Raw genomic sequence first — 27,390 nt, 5'->3', positions numbered from 1 at the left:
CGCGATCCTGGAGACCCGGGATCGAATCCCACATCAGGCTCCAGGTGCATGGAGCCTGCTTCTCCCTCTGCCTGTGTCTCTGCCTCTCTCTCTCTCTCTGTGACTATCACAAATAAATAAAAATTAAAAAAAAAAATCCAATCACCTTGTGTATTCTTACTAACACAAGAATAATGTGCAGCTACTTCTGAAGATAGTTCAAAGCCTTGATGAAGTTATGAGGTTTTTTAAAAAAAATATGGTTAATTTCTAATTTAAATTAAATGTTTCTTCATGTCCTTTCTTTTTTTTTTTTCTCTATAACTCCTACTGGGAAGCCTAAGTATCAGGGTAAGGTACACAGATGAAAGCAACTGTCAACTATCAGTTTCAACCACAGCATCTTCAGTTTGGATGATGATAAAATTTTAGTTGGCAAGAACTTCCAAAGTAGCCCCATGACAGACAAGGTTCTATAAAACTGAGCAGTTGCTTGAAACTTACTACTTAAATCATTTTGTAATTTCTGATCCTTCCTTTGAAAATGGCTGAGTAGTTTCACGTTAGTTTTTCTCTTCTCCATTTTTCTATCTACAGAATGAAGAAAGAAAAAGGCTTCCCAGGAGAGCTATTATTTTCTCTCTCTCTCTCTCTTTTTTTTTTTTTTAAAGGAAAGTTACTATCTTTTGAAGGCAAAAATAAATAGCATTTTCCAGCTAGTGAACAAACATGTTTGTGGGTAGGTTACTTTGTTTCCAACCTCTTTTCATACCTTTATATGATTTACCTGAGAAGGGGCACTGCAGGAAAGCCCGGACAGCTCACTGATCCGCGCAGCCGCTGTGGGGTTACTGGAGCTGATGAGGACAGGAGGGCTGATCTCCATGGAGTGGCGGTTCTGGGATGCTTGGGAGGATTTGCTGGCCATGGTGAGGGAAGTAAAGGAGTGCCGCTTTTTGGTGTTCTTCTTGGTATCAGAGTGCTTTGGGGCATTGCTGCTCTGGGCTGCTGCTGAGGTACATTCTCCAGCATCAACTCCTGGCACAGGAGGCTTATCCCATTCTATCAGCTGCTTAGCAGCTGAGTTAAACTGCAAAGCAAGAAATCGACATAAGACCGTTACACAATTCTCAGGGACTCACTGAGATTTATTTTCAACCAGATTTTTTTTTTCATTTATATATTTGAGAGAATGAGAGAGAGCAAGAGAGCAAGAGCACAAGCTGGGGAGAGGGGTACAGGGAGAGGGAGAAGCAGACTCCCCACTGAGCAGAGAGCCCAATGCAGGACTTAATCCCACAATGCTAGAATCATGATCTGAGCTGAAGGCAGATGCTTAACCGAGTCATCCAGGTACCCTTTCAACCAGCATTTATCTAAAACTTAACGTTATCACTTTAGAGTTTGCATTTGTGAGTATATCTTTTCTTTTTTTCCATGTGAGATGTCTTTTCTCTCAATACCAGGATTTCATTATATCTGTCAGCAATAGATTTTTTTTTAAAGATTGTATTTATTTATTCATAGAGACACAGCTAGAGAGAGAGAGGCAGAGACACAAGCAGAGGGAGAAGCAGGCACCATGCAGGGAGCCTGACGTGGGACTCGATCCTGGGTCTCCAGGATCACGCCGTGGGCTGCAGGCGGCGCCAAACCACTGCACCACCGGGGCTGCCCAATAGATTTTTTTTTTTTAAGCAACAGATGTTAAATCAAGAACAAACCATTTTAATTTGAGACCAATAAGGTAAAAAATTTTTCCCCAAGATATTTTCAGAATATCTAAATTTAAAATTTGCCAGTAACAAATGAAGATTCATTTCAGTTCACTGATGAAATTTAAAGAACAACTGAAAATTTAGGGACACTTGGGTGGCGCAGTGGTTGAGCATCTGCCTTTGGCTCAGGTCATGATGCCTGGGTCCTGGGATTGAGTCTTGCATTGGCCCACCTGCAGGTAGCCTGCTTCTCCCTCTGAGTCTCTCATGAAAAAATAAGAAAGATAGGAAAGAAAGGAAGAAAGAACGAAAGAATGAAAAAGAAAGAAAGAAAAAGAAAGAAAGAAAGAAAGAAAGAAAGAAAGAAAGAAAGAAGAAAGAAAGAAAGAAAGAAGAAAGAAAGAAAGAAAGAAAGAAAGAAAGAAAGAAAGAAAGGAAGGAAGGGAAGGAAAGGAAAGGAAAGGGAAGGAGAGAGGAAGGGAGGAAGGAAGGGAGGAAGAAAAGAAAAGAAAAGAAAAGAAAAGAAAAAAAGAAAAGAAAGAAAAAAAGAAAGAAAGAAAGAGAGAAAGAAAGAGAGAGAGAGAAAGAAGTCTGACCAAATCTTCTGTTGCCTGATAATGGCCGGGTATTTGCTCAGAGCACAAGTGAACACTAAGGGGCAACTCTTGGGTTTGGTAAAAATGGGCAAGACGACAAAGAATGAAAGCATTATATGTGAACTTACCCATTTCCAATGAATTAACCTCCTGCCTCTGTGAATTTTGGGAGAAGTTCACAAAAAGGTTGGTAGACATTCTTACCTGTTTGTAATGTCATTGCATCAATTCTTTTCATACATGCTTACATTTTAAAATCACAAGGGGGTAAAACATGAAATCTAAGTGCTACTGGCAAGCTAACTTTGTCTATTCGAAAAGTTTTCTGATTACAAAGAGTCCAAGGGGTCCAAAGTTGTGCTCTGGGCTGGTAACACCAGCAAGAAAGGAAAGAACAAAAAATTTGTTTTCCCTGAGCTATAATACAATGTTTCCAGAAAGCTGCAATAATAACAAGCTGTATAGAACTCACCTAGATATTACAGTAATAGGAAATCATTGAGCACTTAATTTAACCTCTCATAAAAAAAAAGTGTTAAAGTGAAAAAGAATAGACTTCTTAAAAAGGTAATGTAGGTAAAGATTAAGGACAATAGGATCTTCTCATCTCAGCTTTGCATGTTCAGCACTTCACAAATACCCTTAGAAAAAATATCACCGTCAGATGTTATTTTCCACCCACTTAAATGGTTAGGATCATGTCTCTTTACTCTGTTGATGAAAATGTCCTACTGGAAGAATGGAAATCCCATCAGTCAATATTTACAAAGTGAACTTGCTCTGGTACAACTAGCTGCTCACAACACTGCATTAATCGCAGCTCAGTAGCCACTGCTTCTATAGATGATTGCAAATTGATTATTTCTTCCTGTGGCTTCCCCAGGACTTGAATTCATCTGGCCTGTGTAATCTACAATTAGTAGGGTACATCTTTTTCAAACAGGAGCGTGCCTCTCCTTCAGACTTCCAGGGTTTTTTCCACATGATAAACTTTCAAGAGTAAAAGGCTGTAATGCCATCATTAACACAATCAATGCCTCAGGTACAAATGGCAGGCAAAAGAGGATCATAAGGACTCTGTGTTATGTGTTTAGGAAAGAAGAAATGAAGTACTATTAAAGGCTGGCCTTATAACATGATAGTGGCATCTCCCAAGAGATCCATAATTCACACTTCCTTGACCTGCTATTCTACCCTGAAATTTTACCATTTGCATAAGATCACTGGACCCTCCAAAACCTGAATTTACCATTTGGAGGACACTAGGGATAACCAATACCACCAATCTGACTGACTGTTGTCATTACCTAGAATACTGGGATTATATTTTTGGAAAAAAAAAATTAGGTAGTATTTATAAATCCTACTTTGGTCTATCCTCTTATCTCCTGGTGGTCCCCAAGAAAAACACATGCCCAAAGGAAGAAATGTAATGTTTTATTATTATGGTGAGAGTGGCCCAAACCTCAGCAATGCCAGAAGAAAAGGAGTCAGAAAATGCCTTCTAATATAAGCTCATTTAGATCTCAAGGCACAAAGCCTCAAAAGCATGATGTATCCATATGCTGGAATCTGGCCAATTAACTTAGCATTCATGTTGCACTGAGTAATAAATAAGAAAAGGAGCTGAGAAAACTTCCTCCCCATTAAGGCCAAAAATAGGAATTTTTAAAACTATGACATGTACTTGATATTACAGTTAAATGAATCCTGGGATCAAATCATAGGTTCCATTGGCAATGTCTGCTTTGAAACAGTTTGAAATATTACCATATTCTAGTCCTGTTCACATCCAGCCAAGTGTCAGTTATAGTTAATATTGTATTAAAATTTCAGGTTTCTGTATGCTGTGTCCTGGAATAAACACAGGAAATAAAGAATTGTTCCCTATATTTCCTATTGTTTTTCTCATTATAAAAATACTAGGTGCTTCCCTGTATCTTCTTCTCTATCATATATTTGCCATCAAAATAAATACATATTGATCACATGTTCCATTGCTGGATAATACACTAGATGCTAGAGATCTACACATGCAGACTAATGGTCCCTGCCCTCAAGAAGCTTACAAACAGACTTATAAAGAAACACATGCACTCTATATTTTTCTGCGTCTTGCTTCCTTCATTCAACAATATACTTGAGATTCATCCATATGGCCCTATGAATCAGTCTTTTAATTTAAAAGAGCTATGGAATATTCCATTGTACAAATACATTACAATTTATTTAGGCATTCTATTATTGATTTATATTTGGGTTCCTGTTCCCTCTTTTTTCCCCCTCCTTCCCTTTCTTCTTCTTCTTCTTCTTCTTTTTTTTTTTTTTAAAGATTTTATTTATTTATTCATGATAGACATAGAGGGAGAAAGAGGCAGAGACACAGGCAGAGGGAGAAGCCGGCTCCATGCAGGGAGCCTGATGTGGGACTTGATCCCGGGACTCCAGGATCGCGCCCTGGGCCAAAGGCAGGCGCTAAACCGCTGAGCCACCCAGGGATCCCCCCTTTCTTCTTCTTTCCTTCCTATAGATTTTGGCTATCAAGAACAATGCTGCCATGAATAATCTCATGCATATTTTTTGGTGGACATAAGCACTCATCCAGATATTGGCTATATGCCTAGGAAATGGAACTGCTGGGCCATAGTAGGCATGTTTAGAAACATAAAGTCCACATGCAGAAGTATGTGCATACAGGCAGACACATCGTGGTACAGTGGGAACCAGTGAATTGCAGACTAAAGACCACAGTTCTGATCCTCATCCATAAAATGAGACAGTTGGAGCCAATGACCGTTTTTGTTTTTTTAGCTGTCCATATGTGTAATGCATTATCTCACCTTAAGCAAATATAATTCATTTTTCTATTTCACATCATTCATTTCTCTTCCTCTAAATCACCTATTATATTTTTCCCTCATTTCATTTTTACACACAGGCAGTTATATTTGTTAACAGAATGTTGCTATAATTTAAAATTAAACTTTTTCTGAAGCAGCAGAGGTTAGTACTAAAAAATGCTATCAGCTGCCTTTATAAGTCCCAGAGAATATCACAAAGTCAAGACTATTTGGGAAAGGCATTAAGTAAATCAGGCAGAAACTTAAAGACACTTTTATTCTCAGTGTAACTTAACCTTCAGCAACAACAGGAAAGCAAGGATCTGGCAGCTTATAATTGAATTTTGTTAACATTCATTTATGAATGTTTATTTGAGCTCACTCATGTAGGCTTTCTGTGACATTTATTTAACCATGACCTTTAGGTTTAGGAGTGTATCGTCACCTGCAAAATAAATTTGTGTCCTAATAATATACCTTCTCCAAACACTTGGTAAGGAATATCTGATGAGACCTAGGTTGCCCACAAGGTAAAATTCAGTACAGTGGAGCTAATGCAGGGACAAATGGGATTTGGTAATCTCTTTAAACTGTAATGTCTGTTTTTGGGAAACTTTAAAATTCAGATGGAGGATTATTATAAGTATAATTAAATATGAGAAAGGAAATACTGACAAAATATTGTAATAAAAATAACAACAAAGCAGCTGAAGAAATGTCTAAATAATCTGTGTGTGCATGTAGCTATCTTCTTTGCTAAAGACAATATGACCTTTTTAAAAGATGAAACTTATATGTCTTAAAAAGAGAAAAAAATGTTTAACAAAAACTATGTTGAATAGTCACTATTTGATATGAAGCTTTATAGATGAATCAGTCTAGTTTTTGAGCACCAGAGAATATAAACAGTAGGTCTGAGGAAGGAGCCTATTCTAATTCACAACCCATTAGAGTGTCCCTTAAACATAAAAGGTTTTTTAAGAAAGGCAAATAGACTTTAAAAAAGATATTATAAAAGAAATGTATGTCTGTTATTTTTATAAGAAAGAGTATAGAATATGAAGTAAAAATGAAAAGCCTGTTTCCCACATGTCTCCCCTCAACTCATTTCCCAGATGTATCAAAGCTTAATAGTTTAGAACATATCCTTCCATATATTTTCTATGTAGACATTGTTAATTATGCATCTATTTTATTAATTTTTAATACAAGTGAAACCAAGGAGTATATACTACTCTCTTCTATTACAATATCACATGAACATCTTTCCGTATCAATAGAGAGAGGTTGATAGCATGGTATTTCATTATGTAGAGCTGTCTTCATTTAATATATCTTGGCATGTTTGTGTGGGTATATATGCAGGGTGAACTCCTAAAAGTGAACTTGTTAGATCAAAGAATAGGCTTAAAACCCTTTTGAAGGAAGGGTTAATGCCTTATTGTGCTCCAAAAAGGTGTCAAATTTTCATCATCTCCAATGGTCTGGTTCTTTTTTTTTTTTTTAAGATTTTATTTATTTATTCATGATAGACACACACACACACACACACAGAGGCAGAGAACAGGCAGAGGGAGAAGCAAGCTCCATGCAAGGAGTCCCGATGTAGGACTTGATCCTGGGACTCTAGGATCATGCCGTAGGCCGAAGGCAGGCGCTAAACTGCTGAGCCACTCAGGGAACCACAAATCACCCAGGGTCTGTTTTTTATTGCAATATATTTGACATAGAACATTGTGTAAATTGAAGATATACCTCCAATACTCAATTAAAAAGTCTCTTTCTCCACATTGTTAACAGTATTGGGTATTATCAATCATTTTCTTATAGATCTATAACTGGTCTTCATATATAAACCATTCTTTAATATAATACATATGTGTATATATGTATATATATATCCATCAAATTAAAAATATTGTTCCAATTTGTTACCTTGGTATGTTTGTTATACATACCTTTTTATTTTATGTGCCAAATTTATCAATCTTTTCCATTATGCCATCTCAATTTGCCAGGCTTTATTTATTTATTTAATTTTAAAAAGATTTTATTTTTTAAAATATTTTATTTTTATTTATTTTTATTTATTTTTATTTTTTTTGAGAGAGAGAGCAGATGCATGTGTGAGCGCAGGGTGGGAGGCAGAGGGAGAGGGAGAGAGAGAATCCAAGCAGGTTCCATGACTAGCATGAAGCCAACCATGGAGCCGGATCTCATGACCCTGAAATCATGACCTGAGCCAAAATCAAGAGTCACATATTTAACCAACTGAACCACCCAAGTGCCCCTAAAGATTTTTTTAAATAATCTCTGCACCCAACTTGGTGCTCAAACTCACAACCCTGAGATCAAGAGTTGGATGTTCCATCAACTGAGCCAGCCAGGTACCCCTCAATTTACCACGCTTTAAAAATCTTATTCTATAATTATTTTTAAAAATAAAATTACTTTTTTCCCTAATATTTTAATGGCTCCTTCTTACATCTCAATCTTCGAACCATGTGCCCATCTACGTAAAGAATAAGGTGAGGATAGCATGCTGTTTTTTTCACACAGCTCAGGAGCTGGTCCATCACTGTTTGTTTAAGTCTCCCTTTCCTCACTGGTTTGAAATGCACCTTCATAAAGCCATGTTTTAAAAAGATACTTTAGTGTTCTGCTGCACTGTTAGGTCCAACTGTTCTTTCTCCAGACAGTTATACACTTTGAATAACAGCCGTCAACAAATGCTATAGGATATATATTCATGCCATTTACTCCTCTTAGCAAAAATATTTTGCCTCAGGTTACAGTCCTTTCCAAAATGTTTTTACATAATGGCAATGAAGAATTTCTATTTCCATTAGTCCTCCATTCTTCCCTGCAATTTAGGTAACAAGATTTTTGTTTTTGGATGATCCAAATATAAAAGCAAGCTCAGTCTTCATTTATAATACAAGACTCCCTCACAAAAAAGGAATAATTAGAAAGACTGAAGGGATTACTCAGGAGTCTTTTAAATTGATCTGAAAGCCTCCCTCAGCCAACAGCTCCATTTAGGGCTCTGTAAATATTTGTTGAAAGAATAAAAATGTCAGTCTCTTAGAACTATTAAGGGAAGAAGGGGCTCTCTCAGTTGGACAGCACTGTCCAACTGAAGTATAATATGAGCCACATGTGTAATAAAAAAATTTAATAGCCACATTTAAAAAGAAACAGCTAAAATTAATTTTAATAATGTATCTTATTTAATCCAAATTATCCAAGATAAATACATAATCAACATTAAAAAGTTATTGAAATAGGGGTGCCTGGGTAGCTCAGTTAAGCGTCTGACTCTTGATTTTGGCTCAGGTCATGATCCTAGGGTTGGGGGACTCAAACCCATGCCAGGCTCTGTGCTGAGCACAGAGTCTGCTTGTCCCTTTCCCTCTGCTTCTCCTTATTCTCTCTCTCGCTTGCGTGTGCTCTGTTTCTCTCTCAAATAAGTAAAATATTTAGAAAAGAAATAGAATAAATATTAAAAAATTAAAATGTTATTAAAATAGTTACATTTTTTTCTTTTGAAATCCAGTGTATATTGTATACTTATAGGACATCCCAATCTGGATGGGGACATTTCAAGTGCTCAGTATCTACACGTACATAATAGCACAGCTCTAGACTCTCAAAGGTTTCTGAGGAGAGAGGAGCTGCACCCAAGGTAGCTGTGTCCCGAGGCTCACTAAGCACAACAAATTTGCTGAACAGAAAAAGGACAACTGAAACTTCTCCCCTTGTCTCCCCTAGCCTACATTCCTGAAGCCTCTGGAGCCCGGAGGCAGTTCTCTGGTAATACGGGTTACTCCTTTATGCAGCAGGGTGGTGAGGAAAACAAACTCAATACAACCTTCATGATGTCCAAGGGAAAAGGATTTTCAAAGTAACTGTCCCACTGCACTAGGTTAGGAGGTGAGACATCAGTTACTTAGTTCCTTTGCTTATTTCATTTTCTTCACCTCTGCTGGACCCAACCATTAAAAAAAAAAAACAGAATTTTATTTTTCAGGTTTCTAATTCTGAAATGTAAAGGACGAGGGGGTGTTTATTCATTGAAAGCCTAAAAAGAATTTTGTCTTAGTGAGCTGAATAAAGGATTGTTGGAGAAAGAAAACCATAGGAAAAGCTGGGCACATAAAGTTGCAAGGTCTGGGTTGGAGTCAGGTCTCTTCTCACTGGCTAAGTGATCTTGGATAGACCATTTAAATTCCATGGTTTCCGTTTCCTTAGCTGTATAAAATGGGAAAGGTAACATCAGTTCTGTATACCCGAGGTAAAAATGAATACAGGTTAAAGTGCTCTGTAACCTATAAAGCTCTATATAAATGTGAGTTATTCTCATTATTCAGAGGGATCCCAACTGGTCCTTCACTTGCTCTGCTGCCCTGGGCAAGTCACTTTATCTTGGGTGTGTCTCCTATGTGCTGTGTGTAACATGAAGTTGGACTTAATATCTATAAAGTTTCATTCCTATGTAAAGTACTGATACTTTTCCTCAACCCAAAACAAAAGCATCCCATTCAAAATACTCAGAGGCAAAGACCTCTTTGTCAAGTATAGAGCCCTCAGATCCACGGTGACCACAATCAAACCTAATGGAGTCATTCACTCATTCAAATGTGTGGTTCTGTTTTGTTTTGTTTTGTTTCTGAGTGACTATTATAAGCCAGGCATAGTACTATGCGCAGTACATAGGAGAAAAGGGATACACAGACACACACCCTCTGACTTGTGAGAAAAAGAGACCTCAGAAATAGCACAATGGATTTCTAACATTAAAAGTAAGAGGTGCAAAAATGATGGGTTAGCAGAGCTAGGGCAGGTGAGGTCAACGAGTGAAGGTCAGACAGAAACCAACAGGGAACAGTGGCCTCTCTGGTGCACAGGGGAGTGCCGGTCCTCTCTCCAGAGGCAGCTCTTGCTGGTGTCAGCTGATTTTTCTTTAAGGAAAGCTAGCAATTTAGGCCTATGTGAAATCTCCTGAGTTTTCCATCTTAACAATGAATTAAAACAAACCCACTCTGCAAGCTAAGCATGAAAGTCTTGTGGGGTCACATTAGTTGGCATTCTCTGGTTAGGGAAGAAAAAGTAGAGAAGATAACAAGTAGGAGGGAAAGCAAAAGGCACTCAGCATTTCAGGCTACAGAAGGGCCCTGCATAGTTTCCCAGACCAACCCACCAACCAAAACCCCAGAAGTGAAAACAGCAAGTGGTTCAGGAAGATTAAGAATGGTGGTTGGGATGATTAATCCCATGAGGGGAAAAAGAAAGGAAAAATAGTGGTGGATGTCACTGGGAGAATAGAACAACAAAATAAGAGCTAAGAAAAGGCAGTTCATGGAGGGTATTATGCTGAGTGAAATGAGTCAATCGGAGAAGGACAAACATTATATGTTCTCATTCATTTGGGGAATATAAATAATAGTGAAAGGGAATAGAAGGGAAGGGAGAGGAAATGGGTGGGAAATGTCAGAAAGGGAGACAGAACATAAAGACTCCTAACTCTGGGAAATGAACTAGGGGTGGTGGAAGGGGAGGAGGAAGGGGGGTGGGGGTGAGTGGGTGACGGGCACTGAGGGGGGCACTTGACGGGATGAGCACTGGGTGTTGTTCTGTATGTTGGCAAATTGAACACCAATAAAAAATGAATTTATTATTAAAAAAAAAAAAAAAAGAAAAGGCAGTTCATTGGCAGCCAGGAGGGCAGTTGCAGGGGCTGAAGTAGCCCAGGGCTAATTGCAGGTAATCACAGAGAGGCACTGAGCAAGTGTTGTGATTCTTCTGAGAATCGACAGAAATTCCAGTGATATATAATCAGTTAATAAGCCAGTGAACGAATGTTTCTCCTGCCCTGGGACCTAAAGTGTGTGTGTGTGTGTGTGTGTGTGTGTGTGTGTGTGAGAGAGAGAGAGAGAGAGAGAGAGAGAGTGTGTGTGTGTGTGAATGAAGCAGTGGGAAGTTAAAGGAGTAGGGAGAAAGGCTAATGTGAGAATAACTCACATTCTTATAAAGCTTTATAGGTTACAGAGCTCTACCCTAAAGGTTAATGCTAAAGAGGCAGTCATTCCTGTTAAATTCTGAAGCAACAGATCTGCAATCTTATTATGATGCCAAGGAGAGAGACAGACCAATGAATAATTTAAAAGTTGAGCTCATTTCAGTTCTCCGTGTCTATAATTCTAACAATATATTAGATTTGTGTGTGTCTCATTCTGTTTGATATTTGTTCACCAAATGCACACCACAAATAAGAAATGTCTACAAACCAAAAGGATACATTCCAATGACACATTTTATTTTCAAGTACCTCATTACCAGAGGTAGTTAGTAATGCCACATCTGGAATATGTATCAGGAGGTTAAGAATATGTAGTTGTCACTAAATTCTAAGTAAAAATTTGTCAGTGTGAAATGACACACTGACAGAAATTCCAAAGTGATACGTAATCAGTTAATAAACCAGTGAATCAAGGTTTCTCCTGCCCTGGTACCTCAAGTGTAAGTGTATGAAGCAGTGATAGGTTATAAGGAATAAAGTGGAAGGCTAATCAGCAAGAAGTAATCTTATACAGAAAAATACTGAGAATATTGATCACTATGACTTTGCACTTTTGTTTAAGATCTCCCTTCTTCTCAGCATAGAGAAATTTTTACTCTACACACATGTGAAGCCTAATAGGCACATTGCCACTAAACACTATTTTAAAAGGAATACTGTTTTACAACACTTAAGAAAAATTTTCCAGAAATACATTTGATTTCATTTTAGAGAAGCTTGTTCCCTAGTGGTTTAATAATCAAGATGCTTCTTTTCATGCTGCTTATATGCCACATATGCACACAAATGTGCAGAATAATACAGAATATTTATCCAATCTTCTTCAAGATACAAGAAAGGACTTAACCCTTGGCTAATTAAAATTAATCTATTTTGCTTCTTAAAGCCTTAGTTACTACCAAATTTAAGATGTATACAGTAATAGAATAAAACTTTAAAATAATAAACAATAAAATTTAAAAGGCCTTAAGATACTATGGTTTTAATTAACTTGTGGCTTTTCTCTTAAAAAAAAAAAAGGCAACCTCAGATATTTGAAATTGTTGAATGATGAGTCATTTCTGAATATTAACCTCTTAGGTGTTAGAAATTTGAAAAGCTATCATGATTCTTGATGAAAAATGAAAATGTCCTAAATACTTTTTAAGCAAAGCATAACAGTGATTCTGTACCAGTATTAGGAACACTAGTATTACATATGCTATAAGGCTACTGTGGGGCAGAAGTATGGGGTAGCAATGGACAGCAGAATAGATACCACTATTCACTTCTCAGTTACTGGCTGGGTGTCTCTAAACAAGACACTTTACTTGTTTGAAAGAGGGGGAAAAATTAACTAAATTATGATTTTAGCTACCAAAATGTTTATTATGTAGTTTAAGAACCTGATGATTAGTAGTACTATAATAATGTAGAGAATGGAAAAATCATGTATGTAGTATCATTAAAGCATAAGGGGAAAGAATGGGAAGATATTTACCAAAATTATATGTGATGATACTAAGGGCTGTTTCTTTTCCAACTTTTCCACAATGTGATTATATTACTGAAATAAAATCATTAAAAATATTCTTTATGTAAGATGTGGCTCCCAAGGAACACAGGAAAACACTAAATCATCTACACACATAATTATACTCTTAGCATGTGCCAGATCTATAATGGTACAAACTGAGTATCACAGAACTCCAAAGCAAGGAGGAGGCTGGGTGTTTTTGTTTTATTTCTGTATAGGAGAATTAGAAAAGAAAGACTTTAGGAGAAATGGCAGTATTAATCTGGACCTTGAAGAAAGAGTGAGCTTCCCACAGATAGTTGGACAAAAAAAATATACCAGATGAGCCATAAAGGCAGCACTTCTAAGGTATGTTTTTCAGGAACAATCAGTAGATTAACTTAGCTAGGGCTCTGGGTATGTCTAGGGGATATGGCCAGGCTTAGTAATTTGAGGGTTCCATGGGGAATCATTGTGTATGTTAGACTCTGGTTAGTCATTATCCTCATCCTCTGATGAAGGCACTACAGGAGACCTGTATTTTTATGTTCTTTAAAACTACTCAGAGTACTGGAAACTGTCCATTTATGCAGTGAGAATTCAATAAACATTAGCTGATCTTAAGAATCTCAGCTCCTTGAGATAGAAAACAAAAAGGAAACTTAAATTAGAAAGAGGCTACTGAATAATAGATTGTCAACTGCCTTAAATAAAGTTCATTACCTAATTTAAAGGTCTTCTTGTCAGATTGAGTCTAGTCAAGTTGCTTCTAGCCATATGCATTAAGCAGCTGTTCCTGGAGTCCAGAGGAGACCCTCCTTTGGCCCTTAGAAATTCAGAAACCAGTGCTCATTTTTCTTTCTAATCATTATGGCAGAACAAAAGGCAACAATTACTTGTATCAAGTAATCTCCTGAAAGAAGACAAAAAAACATGCACTAGGAGATAAAGCCCACAATGCTTAAAAAAGAAAAAAAAATCCACTCCTATGTGTTCAGTTATCAGAATTTAAAACTGGAAATATGAAAGAAACATCAAAATGAAACAAGTATTGCTATTTAAAATGGAGCCGGGAGGCCATTAAGGGAACCAAGGCTTACTGCATGTCCCCACCTGAAAGAAAAGATCACTGCCAAACCAGAAGCATCCCAGAGCACTAGCTGCAACTGTACTGCTTTAAGACAAATGAATTTTTTGCTTAGTGATAGCCTTTAGCAATTAATCATGTACAGATAGAAATAGCTTCAGCTTCCAGTATCAATCATAATTCTTGACAATTTTTGTAGCTCTACTGGAAATCTCCTTTGCCTTTAAAAGTCCTCTTTTCTCCCCACTTCAAAATACATTTTCAACTCCTGCTCATATCTGTGTCTCTTAAATTGCAATTCTCAAACATCAAATAAAAGCCTTTGGTTTGCCCTTCAGTCGTGCTGCATTTCTCATTTGACATTCCATGCTATCAGAAGTGGGATTCAAAGTGACTGGCCTTCCTCTCCCCACCTCTGCTGCCACTGTGGATTCAAGTAAGGTGCCTACAAGAGTCCATTATGCTCGGTCATCTCCTCAAGGTTTTCGGGTTGCATTAGTAGTCCCCTTGGTCGCGGAACTCCCATCTCAATTAAGGTTCAGGCTCTATTTGGGTCTACTGTGTTGCCAGCCTTTGTAAGATTTCCTGTTTTGTCTCTGGAGAGTACACACTCTTTGTTAAAATGGGTAGTTCATTCTCTAAAGAGAAGGCTACTAATCAGTCTCCTTCTGGAACTCTCAAAAAACTATGGACCTTTGTCCTACAAATGTTTGTCATGCTGACCGATGATTACTCAGGATAACTTACAACTGAACTGGCCTAAATTGGTTTATCTGTGCAGCCAATTGAAAGATGTTGTAAGACAAAACAGCCTGAGTGGGAAGCTTATTTTCATCGACATTTCAAGGCCTCTAAATGCATAAGTACTTCCAAAATTGCTTTCCTGCAGAATGCTAACTTGAAATTAACCAAGGCTAATTCTGAGCTGTCTCAGAGACTCACTAAACTTGAGGAGTCTTCTGAAGGCTCATCTGTGGTCTGTTTATATTCCCTCTGCTCCTTCTGCTTGCCCACCAGATCTCTGTATTTCACTAGCTGAACTTTCTTTCCATAATGATTCAGATCCTGAGCTACTAGACTTTGCCACTGCCTTTAAGGTTAAACCTAATGAAGGTGGTTTACGCCCCCCTCCACCCCACCCGTGACCTCCACTCCTTGGACAAAAACAGAACTCTGAGCTATTACTACAGAGTTCTCAGATCCTAAATATAATCCTGTAAGCTTTTCAAAGGAATTTAACCTAGTGATCCAAACTAATCAACTAGGTTACTCCAATCTTTACCAACTGATTTCCATGCTCAATGGTGAAGGTAGAGCTAAAGAATGGATATAGTAAATTAGAAAAGTCTTTTTGAGAATTTCAATAAGTGGAGAGCAACTGACTGATTAAATGTTCTCAAACTAGCAAAAGAAATTTAAAATGAGGTTCCTAAACTTTTTCCTAAAATTACTGACTAGAAAAAGATCCAACATGTACTCAAAACCTGATAAAGATGCTTATGCTTAATCTCCCTGAAAGAATCTAAAGACAATATTCTTGTCTAGATTCAATTAATTATGAAATGTCCACCCTTCTTAACTCAACCTTCCTGAACTGGTTCAATAAAGAACTAAGCACACTTGTCTAACCTAAGTAGCTTAACTGAGGCACTGTGGATCCTCACAACCTAGTCAACCTGCCTGAACACTTAACCAAATAATCCAAACAAAAAATAAGAAAAAAGCCACCCAAGTTTTAAGTACCCAGATTTAAGCCACTCAAATAATGAGCTTATAAATGTAACACTTAACAAAACTTGCCTTCAAAATCTACCAGGCAAGCCATCCCTTAAAGGGATTTTCCACTACTGTAAAAAATCCCAAACACTGGGAAAAGTTTTGTATTACAACATAAGAGGCTCCTATAAGACCAATAGACTCTGAAACCGTAATTCCTTCCAGGGATTCCAACCTAAACACTCTCAACAGTAGGGATGCTCCAAGGATCAAATGAGGATTTTCCTCATGCTTTTGACTAACTCCCTGGGGAAAATAGACTTACTCATTGGAAATGAGGTAACGAAGGCTCTAACAGACACTGCGGCTATAATCAGTCCTCAACCCCACCAGCTTCATCTTTCCTTTCTCAGAGTACCAAAACTATACAAATGGTGGGTGTTTCTAGTCAATCCAATTCAAACAATCCACTGTTTCTAAATTCCTTCCTATTCCTTTTCATCATGGACTCATTCAAGGAACTCATCAATTCCTTTTAGTTCCTTTTGCCCCTATTCACCTCCTACGACAAGACTTCTTTGAGGCATACAAAGCTCACATTTCTTTTTTTCAAAAGAGACAACTGACAATCCTCAAGAAGACTTGTCCATGGCTATCCCAGTCTTTTCAGGCACCGTAACTGAACCAAATCCCTTCTTAGATTCCATTCTACCTGAAGTATGGTCTACAATGCAATTGATATTGGCTACATTCATTGTATATTACCATTAAAAATATGAATTGATGAAAATAAGCCCTGCTTAATACTCATCAATAAAATGCAGAGGTTACTCAAGGAATTAAGCTCATTATTGAGTAATATATTAGGCAAGGTCTCACTGTTCTCATAAGTCCTTAAAACATTCCAATCCTTTCCAAAAACCTCATGGAAAGGGATGGAGTTTTTTGTCCAAGATCTGAGACCAATAAGCAATATGGTTATACCCCAGAGCTCCATTGTGCCTCATCTTCACACCTTGCTCTAAGCCATACCACCAGAAAGCAAATTCTTTACAATTATATATTTCTGAAGTGCCTTTTTCAGCATTTCTATCAACTCTAGAAGTCAGTTTCTATTCATTTTCACTTGGGAGGACAACAGTACACGTGGACAGTAATGTCTCAAGGTCACATTAAGAGTCCAACCTACTTTTCTCAAATCTTGAAGGCAGATATCGCCAATAAATGAGTTTCCACACCAGTTCTCCCTTCTATAATATGTACATAACTCCTCCCATGTTCAACTTCTAGAGAGGCATCTCTCAAAACCAGTCTCTATCTTCTTCAAGAACTAGCAAAAAAGGGAGCCTCCACAACCTTCTTGCCCCAGGGCACCCTAACTATTGATTAGGCGTCTTCTTAATGTTTCTATTGATTGCTACAATACACTAAACCCTGCTACTCTTCTCCCTTTGCCTCCAAATAAACTTCCTCATGATTAACATTGACAGCCCAACTGCTGACTCCTTGAATTGATTTACAGGAAATCCCTCTTAAAAACACTGAATTAATTTGGTTTGCTGATGGACCTTACCTAAAAGATGAAACAAGACAGTATCAGGCCAGTTACGTAATTGTTTCCTTAAATGAACAAATGAGGCTGACACAATGCCCTAAGCAACTTTCACCCAAAAAACAGAACCCCATGCATTAACTTGACCTTGTGTCTTAGCCAAAAATTGCCAATATTTATACTGACAGTCAATATGCTTTAGTGTTACCCATGACTTTGTAATGCTTTGGAAACAAAGTTTTCTGATCTCCTCTGGACAAAAGATTAAAAAAAAAAAATAGCACTTGTGTTTTAAGCCTTTTAGAATCCATTCAATTATCTAAAACTCTAGTCTATGAAAACTCCTATACACTCTATGGCAAATAGAGAAGAAAGTAAGAGAAAGCATTTGGTTGATGGAGCTGTCAAGAGAGAAGCCCTCAATTTACCCTTTAAGACAATCAGGACATCCTTAACCTTGCCTGAGTCCTTTATCGATATGATGGGCCACATTTGGCTGCCCAACAAAATAAGAAAAAAATATGTTGAACAAGGATGCAAATTTAAAATAAAAAGGAATTTATGGGTGGGACCAAATGGATGGCCAGTCCTCCCTGTATTAACAATTAATATACCCATGACTTAACTGATTGGAACACTGACAAAATGATCTTAAGGGGAAAACAGTACTATTGGAAGCCTTCCCAAGTGTAGCAGAAATGTCAAATCTGTCCAAAACATAACCCTAGAAATCCACTGATACCTTTATGGGACATTTTCCCTTAGCCTCAAGTCCCTTTGGTTTATGGCAAATAGACTTCATCCAGTTGCTGTTTTCTTAGGGATACAAAATTATACTGGTAATGTTTACTGGTATACTGGTAATTATACTGGTATGTTTTATCATTGGGTAGATGCATTTCCATGCCACAGAGCCATAGACTCATCAGTAAGCAAAATACTATTATAGTATATAATATATAGTAATAGTAAGCAAAATACTATAATAGTATATAGTATATAGTAATAGTAAGCAAAATACTATTAGAAAAAAAGTATTTTTGCTTGGGATATTCCTTTAGAGCTCCACAGTGACAGAGGTTTCCATTTCATTGGTCAGGTTATTCAATTTGTAAAATCTGGCACGTCCACCATTTTCATTGTGCTTACCATCTCCAGTCCTCAGGACTGGTGGGATGTACCAGTAGGATTATCAAAAATCAATTGGCAAAAACCACAGAATCCTTTAAAGTGCCTAGGCCCAGAATTCCACCCTTAGTATCACTCAGCTTTAGGTCCACATCTACAGGAAAAAGCAAATTGTCACTCTTTGAAATGATCATTGGCAGACCTATGAGGCTACATGATGGAATGTACGAACCACTTTTGTTAAAAGATTTTTTTAACCTACTGCAAAGAATTCATAAAAGCCCTCAAAATTGACCTACTGCTCACAGAGCGATCTTTTCACAGCATGCTGCAGGGAGACAAAGATATACGTTACCAGGACCTCCAACTTGGTGATTCTGTTTATTGGAAACATCATCCTTATGGTATCTTATAGCTCCAATAGAAAAGACCATACCAAATTATTAACCAATCTTTGTGCTACTAAACTCAGGGGTATTGACTCATGGATTCATTTTTAAAGGGCATCAAGTCCTGAGTGGTCATCTTGAGCCTTGGGGGATCTCAAATTAAAAGTCTCCAGAGCCCAAGACTACCTTGAAGACTACCACCCAACCAGGCAAATGACACCTGATGTAGATTGTTTTCCAAGAATCTAGACTAGGTCCATATATTAAACTCTTTAGCCAATGGACATTCATGAATTATTGGGTATCCTACTCCTTTTTAAAGCAGTAATTGCACTCTGCTTGATTTCTTCTTATTCCTCCTGGTTGCAATTGTTTAACTCTGTTTAAAGAGTTCTGATTTTACTATACCCAAGATGATTCCCGTAATCCTACTTATTCTGTCCTTAGCCCATATGGAAACATAAAAGTACCCTTATTTGGTTTTTCTAGGCTATCGCCAAAGCAGGAAACTTATCTGATTGCTAGATACGTCGTCATCAGCCCCTTACCAACTACGGTAAAACAGCTGATCCCTTTTTATACCTGTTGATAATTTTTCATCCCTTCTGAATTGCACCAAAAATCAAATAACCCTTTCAAGCTCCACTTATTGTGTCAAAATAGTTTTGCTGCCAGGTAAAGCAAACCCCCAATGCTTTAGGGTTCCTCCTATCTGCAGGAGTACCTACAATATCCATTAGCTCTCCTTTATCAATGGTTTCACTCAAAAATAAATATTTTCCTACTATATCTTCCCCTGGCCTTCTATATAACACCTTCTCCCAACTAGAATGAGATCTATAGGCTGGGCAAACAAGCCAATCAATGCCTGAAAAAACAGTTACACCAACCTACATACAGATTCCTGGTTTGATCATATACCCTCTTCCATACTGGTAAATGAATCTATAAGTAAGCAGACACTGGCAAGGGTAGTTTATGTACCCTCAGGAACACATATCTGTACGTATAAAAATAAACCATAGACATTTGACTATTTACATAGCTGGAGACTCCCTGGACAATGTCTCCTGGGTTATTTAACAACTCCACTCACAATTCTTAAACTAGTAACTCAAGGTTCCCAGAAATCTGGAAGACAAAAGAGAGTCCTTAATATAAATGAGGATTACCCTGATGAAGATCCCTCCATATATGATGACAACACCTTCTTGATACACCTATAAATTTGAAAAACTACTCGAGTATAAATTTGAAAAACTACTCAAGCCTTGTCTCCTAAAAACCTCCCTGTTGTGCGAATACGATCACAAGCTCTCCTCAAATATACCAGTAATCCTACCTCTACTTTCCCTCCTCTGTGGGATGTGACTTTATAAGAATGAGCCTTCCTAGAGCTGAGGATACCTATACTAATGTTGGATGACCTACTAGTCGATCCTCAAATCTTTCCAAGGAAAGATCTCAATCAAAGGGAGAAATGTGAAAGAAGCATCAAAATGAAGTCAGTCTTGCTAGGAGAGGTATTTAAAATGGAGCCAGGAGGCCATTAAGAAAGGAAGGCTTGTTTCATATCCCCACCTGAAAGAAAAACTTTAAAGTATAGGTCACTGCCAAACCACAAGCATCCCAGAGCACCAGCTGCAACTCTGCCATTTCAAGAGAAATGAACTTTTTCTTTGACTTACAAATGGACTTTTTACTTAGTGATAGCCCTTAGCAACCAATCATGTACAGAATAGCTTCAGCCTGTCAGCACCAATCATAATTCTTGACAATTTATGTGGCTTTACTGGAAATCCCCTCTTATGTTTAAAAGCCCTCCTCTTTTCCACACACTTTGGAACACATTTTCAACTCCTGCTCGAATCTGCGTCTCTTGAATTGCAGTTCTCACACCTCAAATAAAAACCTTTGGTTTGCCCTTCAGACTTGCTGACAAAAGTATGATGCTAAGCAACAGAGTAATTCTCCCTTACTGACTTCTCAACAATATCTCTAAATTTCATTTGTAAAAATTAATTTACCTCAGAACTGAAGGAATAAGTGTGGTAAGCAACATAGTAATTATGCCTTTCTGAATTTCCAACAATTTCTCTAAGTTTCTTTTATAAAAATTAATTTACTTCAGAATAAAGGGGAAATTTGGATGCTAAGCAATATAATTATTCTCTCCAACTTTCTCCAAATTTTCCTATATTTCTTTTATTAAAAATGATTTCAATTAATTGAACATTTTACTTTGTAATTTTATTTTATTTTAAAGATTTTATTTATTTATTCAGGAGAGACACAGAGAGAGGCAGGGACACAGGCAGAGAGAGAAGCAAGCACCCTGCGGGAAGCCCAATGTGGGACTCAATCCCGGGACTCCAGGATCACGCCCTGGGCTGAAGGCAGACACTTAACTGCTAAGCCACCCAGGTGTCCCTACTTTGTAATTTTAAAAGAAAAGAATACACTGAAAAATACAGATAGAATATCTTTTTATAATGCTCAATCAACTCTGATTATTAAATCACGATTAATAAACAAGAACTATTATTTTGGGGGCAGCTGGGTAACTTAGTTAAGCATCTGACTCTTGATTTTGGTTCAGGTCAAGATTTTAGGATTGTGAGACTGAGCCCAGATTGGGCTCATCCACTGGGCATGGAGACTACTTAAGATTCTCTTTCCTTCTTTCTCTGCTCCACCCCCTCTCCTTTCTCTCACTCTCCCTCTCTCTCTAAAAAAAAAAACAAAAAAAACAACAACAAAAAACCCCCACACAAACTATTATTTTGGTCTTCTGCTCTCATTATTCTCTAGAGCAAAGGCTTTAGGTTAAGATAGAAAATTACTGCTATTTTGAGCTTCTCCAAGGATCAGTCACCTTGGCAACTTCCAACTATGTACCTAAACTTCTACTTCTTCTTTTCTGGAGCACAGATGATTATCTCCCGATTCCATGACCATAGAGGAGAAGGCTAGCACTCCTATCCTTAAGGCCACTTATGATCTCTGAGACCTGCACATATGACTTTTCCCTGTTAAGGCTGATAGTACTAATTCTCTTTCCTAGCCACAGAAATATCTCCCAAGATTTGCCTATGAGTTGCTTCTAAAAGTTGAAAACAACAAATAGCACCTGATCAAACTGTATACTTTAAATATGTATAGTTATTGTAATGACACTTATAACTCAAAAATGTTATTTTAAAAATTGAGGATCTTTGACAATAAGGCCACTGCAGCTCTGCTCAAAGTAGTCAAAGGAATAATCCTAAGCAGGTGAAAATTCATCTCAGAAAGTATTAGGGAGTCATCTGTGTATTCGAGATAAATAATCAGTAGAGGATTCAAGATCTAACCCACAAAATATGGTTATCATTATTTGGTCTGGAAAAATTCTAAAGTAGGCACAACCAAATACTCACCCAACCTCATTCAAAAAGAAAAAAAAAAAAAAGATCTTATTAAGGTCATACAACAGATCTTCTAGGCTTTGAGAAACGGAGATTCCTGAAATAACACTAAGATAAATCAGTGAGGAACTAGATGCCTAGGTAGTGAATGATGGGAGTATTAGCTGAAAAATGTAAAAGCTGGCAACATCTGAAAATCAATACGGTTTTGTTTAGAACCTTTCACTCTAAAGGTTGTTAGGTTGCTCATTCATTCATACAACCAATATTTATTGAGAGCCAATGGGCAGATGCTGTACAAGGACTTCAGGGGACCAAGGTAAACCAGAAATAAGACAAGGTGCTACCCTTAGGAGCTCACTTCCTAATGGGGCAGGGAAATAGTAACCACATCAAGTAGTTGCAGAGAATATAAAATGCTATAAAGGAACAACAATGCAGCTATCACATAACAGCTCCAACTAGGTGCTACAGTACTGCTTTTAAGCATCATTGGAATTAACTCACCCTATCACGTAGTTCTATTGTACAAAAGAAGAGACAAGGACCAAGGTCACGTAGACACTTAGTGGTAGAGCAAAGACTTGAATCCCAGCCATCTGGGATTAGAGTCCAAGTTTCTCCCTACAACCACCATGTGTATAAGGTCAAGCAAGTGGAAGAGGAGGAACTACTTTAGATAAAGTGGTGAGGAAAAGTCTGTCAGAAGAAGTGACATTTGATCAGAGATCTGAAAAATGAGAAATATAGCCCTTCTTATTGGCAGGAACTAAAGAGTAAACATAGTTGTCTGTCTACTGGGCCATATCGACTTCATGCCATTTGCACATAAAAAATGCTTATCTTTATATTATAGCTATAGCAGAGTAGCAGGTTGCCAAATAATTTTTTTTGTAGCTGTTAAAAAATGAGTGATATTTCAAATGAATGACTAAGAATCAAAATAAAATGATAAACTTAATAGAAATTTATAGTTCACCAGAACCTACAATGCACAATGGTTGAAAACATCCCAAATCCCATAGTTAGCATTTACTTCATTCAAACTTTTTTGCTTGCTAAGAATCATGTCATACTTGCTCAAATGAGTGCTAAACTTGAATGAGTCAGCTCTGAATTAATGACATTGTTAAAGTCTTCCATCCTATTTTGCAGAAGACTGGTATTTTTTAACAAATAAAGAAGAAAGCTACTGATTTCTTTTTTAAGCTACATTCAGTCCTTGACAAATATACCCTTTTATACATATCCTGGCATGGTGTCTTCAAGAATTCCTCAGATTTCCCTAAGAGTCCAACCTCTTCCAACTTTCCAGCTTGCTCAAATCTAGGCAGATCTTGTCTAAGCAGAATAGAATCCACAACCTCTATGGCTCAACCCCAATCTTAGGAGCTTAAACAAAGGCTCCAAGAGAAGAATTCAAGGCCATTTATATAGCCATTCTTTGTCCTACTCGCTTTCCTCAATCAGAAGCTCCCACTCTGTTCAAATCTTGAAGAATTTTGTACTTTCATAAGGGTAATTTGTGGCTATACCACACAACCATTTTATTACTTTATTCTAACACAGGTGCAGATTGTAGTACACAGATATGAGATGCTAAGGGAGAGAGAAAGAAGACAAGAAGGGAGGGCAAACTATTCCAGTAGCATTTCTAGTTCTTCAGTATCTCAATCCTCCCACTCAATTCTCTTTACCCACCTCTAATGTTCAGCTCCTTTCAATTTATCCACACCCTCTAATTCCACAGCTGAACCTCTGACCCCATGATTCTACTCTAGGTCCACGATCCTATCCCTAGGCCCATTCTAGCATGTCTGCCATAACCAAGTCCCTTGAGCATTGCCATTAGCAAAGCCAACCAGCAGGAGTTGAGGGGGAGTTCCAGTTTCTGCTGACAGGCCTGTGGAGATCAGAGATGTCACTGTGAGATGCAGAATTCAATTCTGAACTCATTTCTTTCATTATATGTAGTGGTGAGATTCTCTTATTTGATCATTACTATACTCTGCCATATTCTGGATTAGAGTTTAATCTGAGCTCCAAACACTATGCATAAAACACAGCAGTGCCAGACCCCTCAAAATATCTTAAATTTTTGATCCTCTCAGAGCATCTGGGAGGGAAGGTAACAGTTTTTGAAGCACTGTGAAAAAACCAAAAGCACCTAACAATCATAGAGACCTAAAAGTATATTTATAAGATTCAAGAAAATGTTTTGTAAATGGATTTTTATAACACAGACTGTTTTTATACTGGGGATAGTCTGGGTCCTGAAGAGGTTTACAGAGCAAGAGAAAGACCATTTCAGGAAAAAGGCTCAGTTTTTGACTCCTTATAGTTGGCTTTAACCCATCTAAGACTGCCTTGTAAGACAGTCTATACTTTAAACAGTTCAATTTTGGTAGGTTGCTATTGAAATCCACCTCCCCTCAATTCCCCTGCAGGCTAAACCAGGTGTTACTAATCCCCAGATGCTCTGCTCCTACCAGAAAATTCAATCTGATGGCCTGACATCAAAGAAATGTTCACAGTTTCTTAGAGATGGCCGATTTGTTTATCTCGTCTCAACTAGCAAAATTCTGGTTCGAATGAGAAAAATATTCATTTGAAAGAAAGGAGGCAGGAGAATGAAAATACCTTCCACTTGGACAGACTTTTATCTTTCCAACTTAAGTTAGAATAAATAATCCCAAGTGACTCAAAATGACTCTGGATTTGCCAGGGGTGGATCTTTTATGCCTCTCTGCGCAATTTTACACCTGCTCAATAACAAAAGTATAGCAATCCTTTTTCATGCATCACAAACCAAGTATTGGCATGTAATATTGATAATACCTAACAAGTAAAGACAGGCTTTCATTACTAATTTTGTGCTTACCCATGCTTTTCAGTGTAACTATTCAGATACTTAGAAACGCTTGTAATTTTCCATGACCCACAGCTAGAATATATAAATAATATATAGTAAGGATTGCCGGAGAGTTAGGAATTTTTTTTCTGTTGTTTACTTTCAAAGGAGAAAAAAATGTTTCAATAAATGAGAACATGTGAAGGGTATGGATAAAATTCAAGGTTCATACATGGTTTGAATTATTTTTCCATGGGTATACAGTAGTCAAACAGATTTTTAATGGAAATTTTGGCAATCTTACTGTCTATGGGAGAAGCTGAGTGCTAACTTCAATGACACAATTTGTCATTTTAGTTTTAAAAATCGTGCCAAAACAAATGCCTCAGACAAAAAGATGGAAAAATAAGTAATGGTGTTTTTTTTTTTTATGTGCTTAAAACACATGCTTTGATATCTTAAATGACAGAACTACTTTCAATTACCCTAAACAACCTGTGTTCTTACTTTTTGGCTCTTGCACATGCCAGTCTTCCCGCATGGATCTTCTTTTTGCCATAAAAATGCATTTCTTCCATTTATTTTGGTTAACCTTTATTTATCCATCACACAGATATGTACTAAGAACTCACTTCTTTGGACACCTGGGTGGCTCAGTGAGTGATCCTGGAAACCTGGGATTGAGTCCCACATCGGGCTCCCCGTATGGAGCCTGCTTCTCCCTCTGCCTGTGTCTCTCATGAATAAAAAAAAAAAAAAAAAAAAGAACTCACTTCTTCCAGAATCCTTCTGTGATCCCAGCTAACTTTGTATGGTTGTTTGCACTGTTTCATTCTTTAAAAATGCCTTTAATTTGTCTTCAGCAAGAAACTCTTATGACTAGAGGACATGAATGTTTATGATGTATGATGTAATGCAGCCTATTATAATTGTAACATCCTATTTCATTTTTAATTTATGTTATTCTTTAAAATAATACAATCATGTTATACATACTCTCTATAAAGACTTCAGTGAGTCAGGTTGGCCATAACCTTTCCAAGTAAAGCTGATTTAAAAGGGGGAAAGAGGTGGGAGGTGTTGCAGAGAATGACATGGGGGAATTTTTATTCATTTACTTTATGTTTGTTAGAGGCCTACTCTGCAAATCAGTTATAGTTCTGATCACCTGGCAGATAATGAAAAAAAATAAGCAAATACACACTCACCTCCCACCTTATTCAGAACTTCATCAACCTTCTGATGCGAAAGCTGGCAAATGAAATAGAACACCTGGAAACAGTATAGGTACTGATAGGAAGCATTAAGTACCATTTAACAAGACACAAGAATGCTTTAGCAGAGGGACAAAGTGGAGCTTCAAACATCTCAGAGTTTTCAGTAATTGTAGCCACGATGGAAGAACTCTTCCTAATCCACCCAGTGATCTGGGACAGGGCATTCCTGGTTCTTTGTATTATGTGTTCTTCTCTTGTTTCTCCTCCTTCTCCTCCTCCTGTCTTCTGCAGGCTAGATTTTTGTCTTTCTTCTTCTTTTTTTTAACCCCAGATTTATTGTGATATAATTGACATAAAACATTGTATTCATTTAAGGTGTACAACCTAATGATTTGCTGTGTGTATACACTGCAAAATGATTGTGAGGACTTCTTTTTTCTTAATTTTTTTTTAATTAAAAAAAAATTTATTTTAAGTAGGCTTATGCCCAACAACTCTGAGATTAAGAGTTGTGTGCTCTACTGACTGAGCCAGCCAGGGACTCCTGGGAGAACTTCTTAATGCCCAAAATGCATAAATAAGATTTGTCTACTAAGCTGAGTACTGACATGATTGGATTTTCTACAGATTAACTTACCTCAACATATGAAATCGGAAATATTCCTATTTTGTCTGCCAGCATTCCTTCAGCCCAGTTTTCATCCACTCTACGGATCACAGTCAGAACATCATCCTGAAGAAACAGCAAACATTAGTCTACTTAATCCCATTTAGCTCATCATTTAATTTTCCTTTTCAATAAAGGGGCTCAAGTTTTAAAAGTACGTGAATTAAAATGCTATGACATATCTTTAGTACATGAATCCAATGTTATCACGAACTAAATGGCCACTATCACAATCAAACTGTTGGTCCTCTCAGACAGTTATACAACTATGAACTCCTTCTATACAAGGGTTGGCTGCGCATTTGGTTTAGATCCACAAATTATAACTTCAAATACTACCCATCTCAGGCTCTTAAACTTCTGTTTTAGATTGATTCTCAGGCTCTTCTCACATTCTCTCTCAAAATATACCAAATGCCCATTTAAAAATGCATATCCTACTGCTTTTCTTTATTAAAAACACTATTGTGTTAATCTACTTAAAATTCTAAAGCATTTTATCAATTCAGTGGATATACTCCTGTGTGCTTTCAGCAAAGAAATTTATGTATAAAATAAGAAAATAATGATGTTTTATTTTGTTATTCATAATTCAGTAAATTAAAATCCCTCAGTTGCACACACATCCTATAAAGTGGCTTAGAATTAAATTTAGGCTCTAAATATGAA

The 27,390-nt window shown here is 37.3% G+C and overlaps 1 protein-coding gene across 1 annotated transcript in view; it reads right to left on the bottom strand.

The window, feature by feature from the left end:
* The window catches only part of SH3RF1 (SH3 domain containing ring finger 1), a 182,059-nt gene that overhangs the window by 40,231 nt on the left and 114,438 nt on the right, over positions 1-27,390 (bottom strand). Inside the window, exons 4-5 of the mRNA XM_072719729.1 lie at positions 26,692-26,787; positions 767-1,069 (exon numbers count right to left, since the gene is read on the bottom strand). Coding sequence (XP_072575830.1) covers positions 767-1,069; positions 26,692-26,787 — 399 coding nt within the window. The remainder of the gene's footprint in view (positions 1-766; positions 1,070-26,691; positions 26,788-27,390) is intronic.

The sequence above is a fragment of the Vulpes vulpes genome, chromosome 9, assembly GCF_048418805.1.
Source record: "Vulpes vulpes isolate BD-2025 chromosome 9, VulVul3, whole genome shotgun sequence".
Taxonomy (NCBI): Eukaryota; Metazoa; Chordata; class Mammalia; order Carnivora; family Canidae; genus Vulpes; species Vulpes vulpes.
Note: the sequence above shows the minus strand (reverse complement) of the source record. Positions and strands in the feature narration are given on the sequence as shown.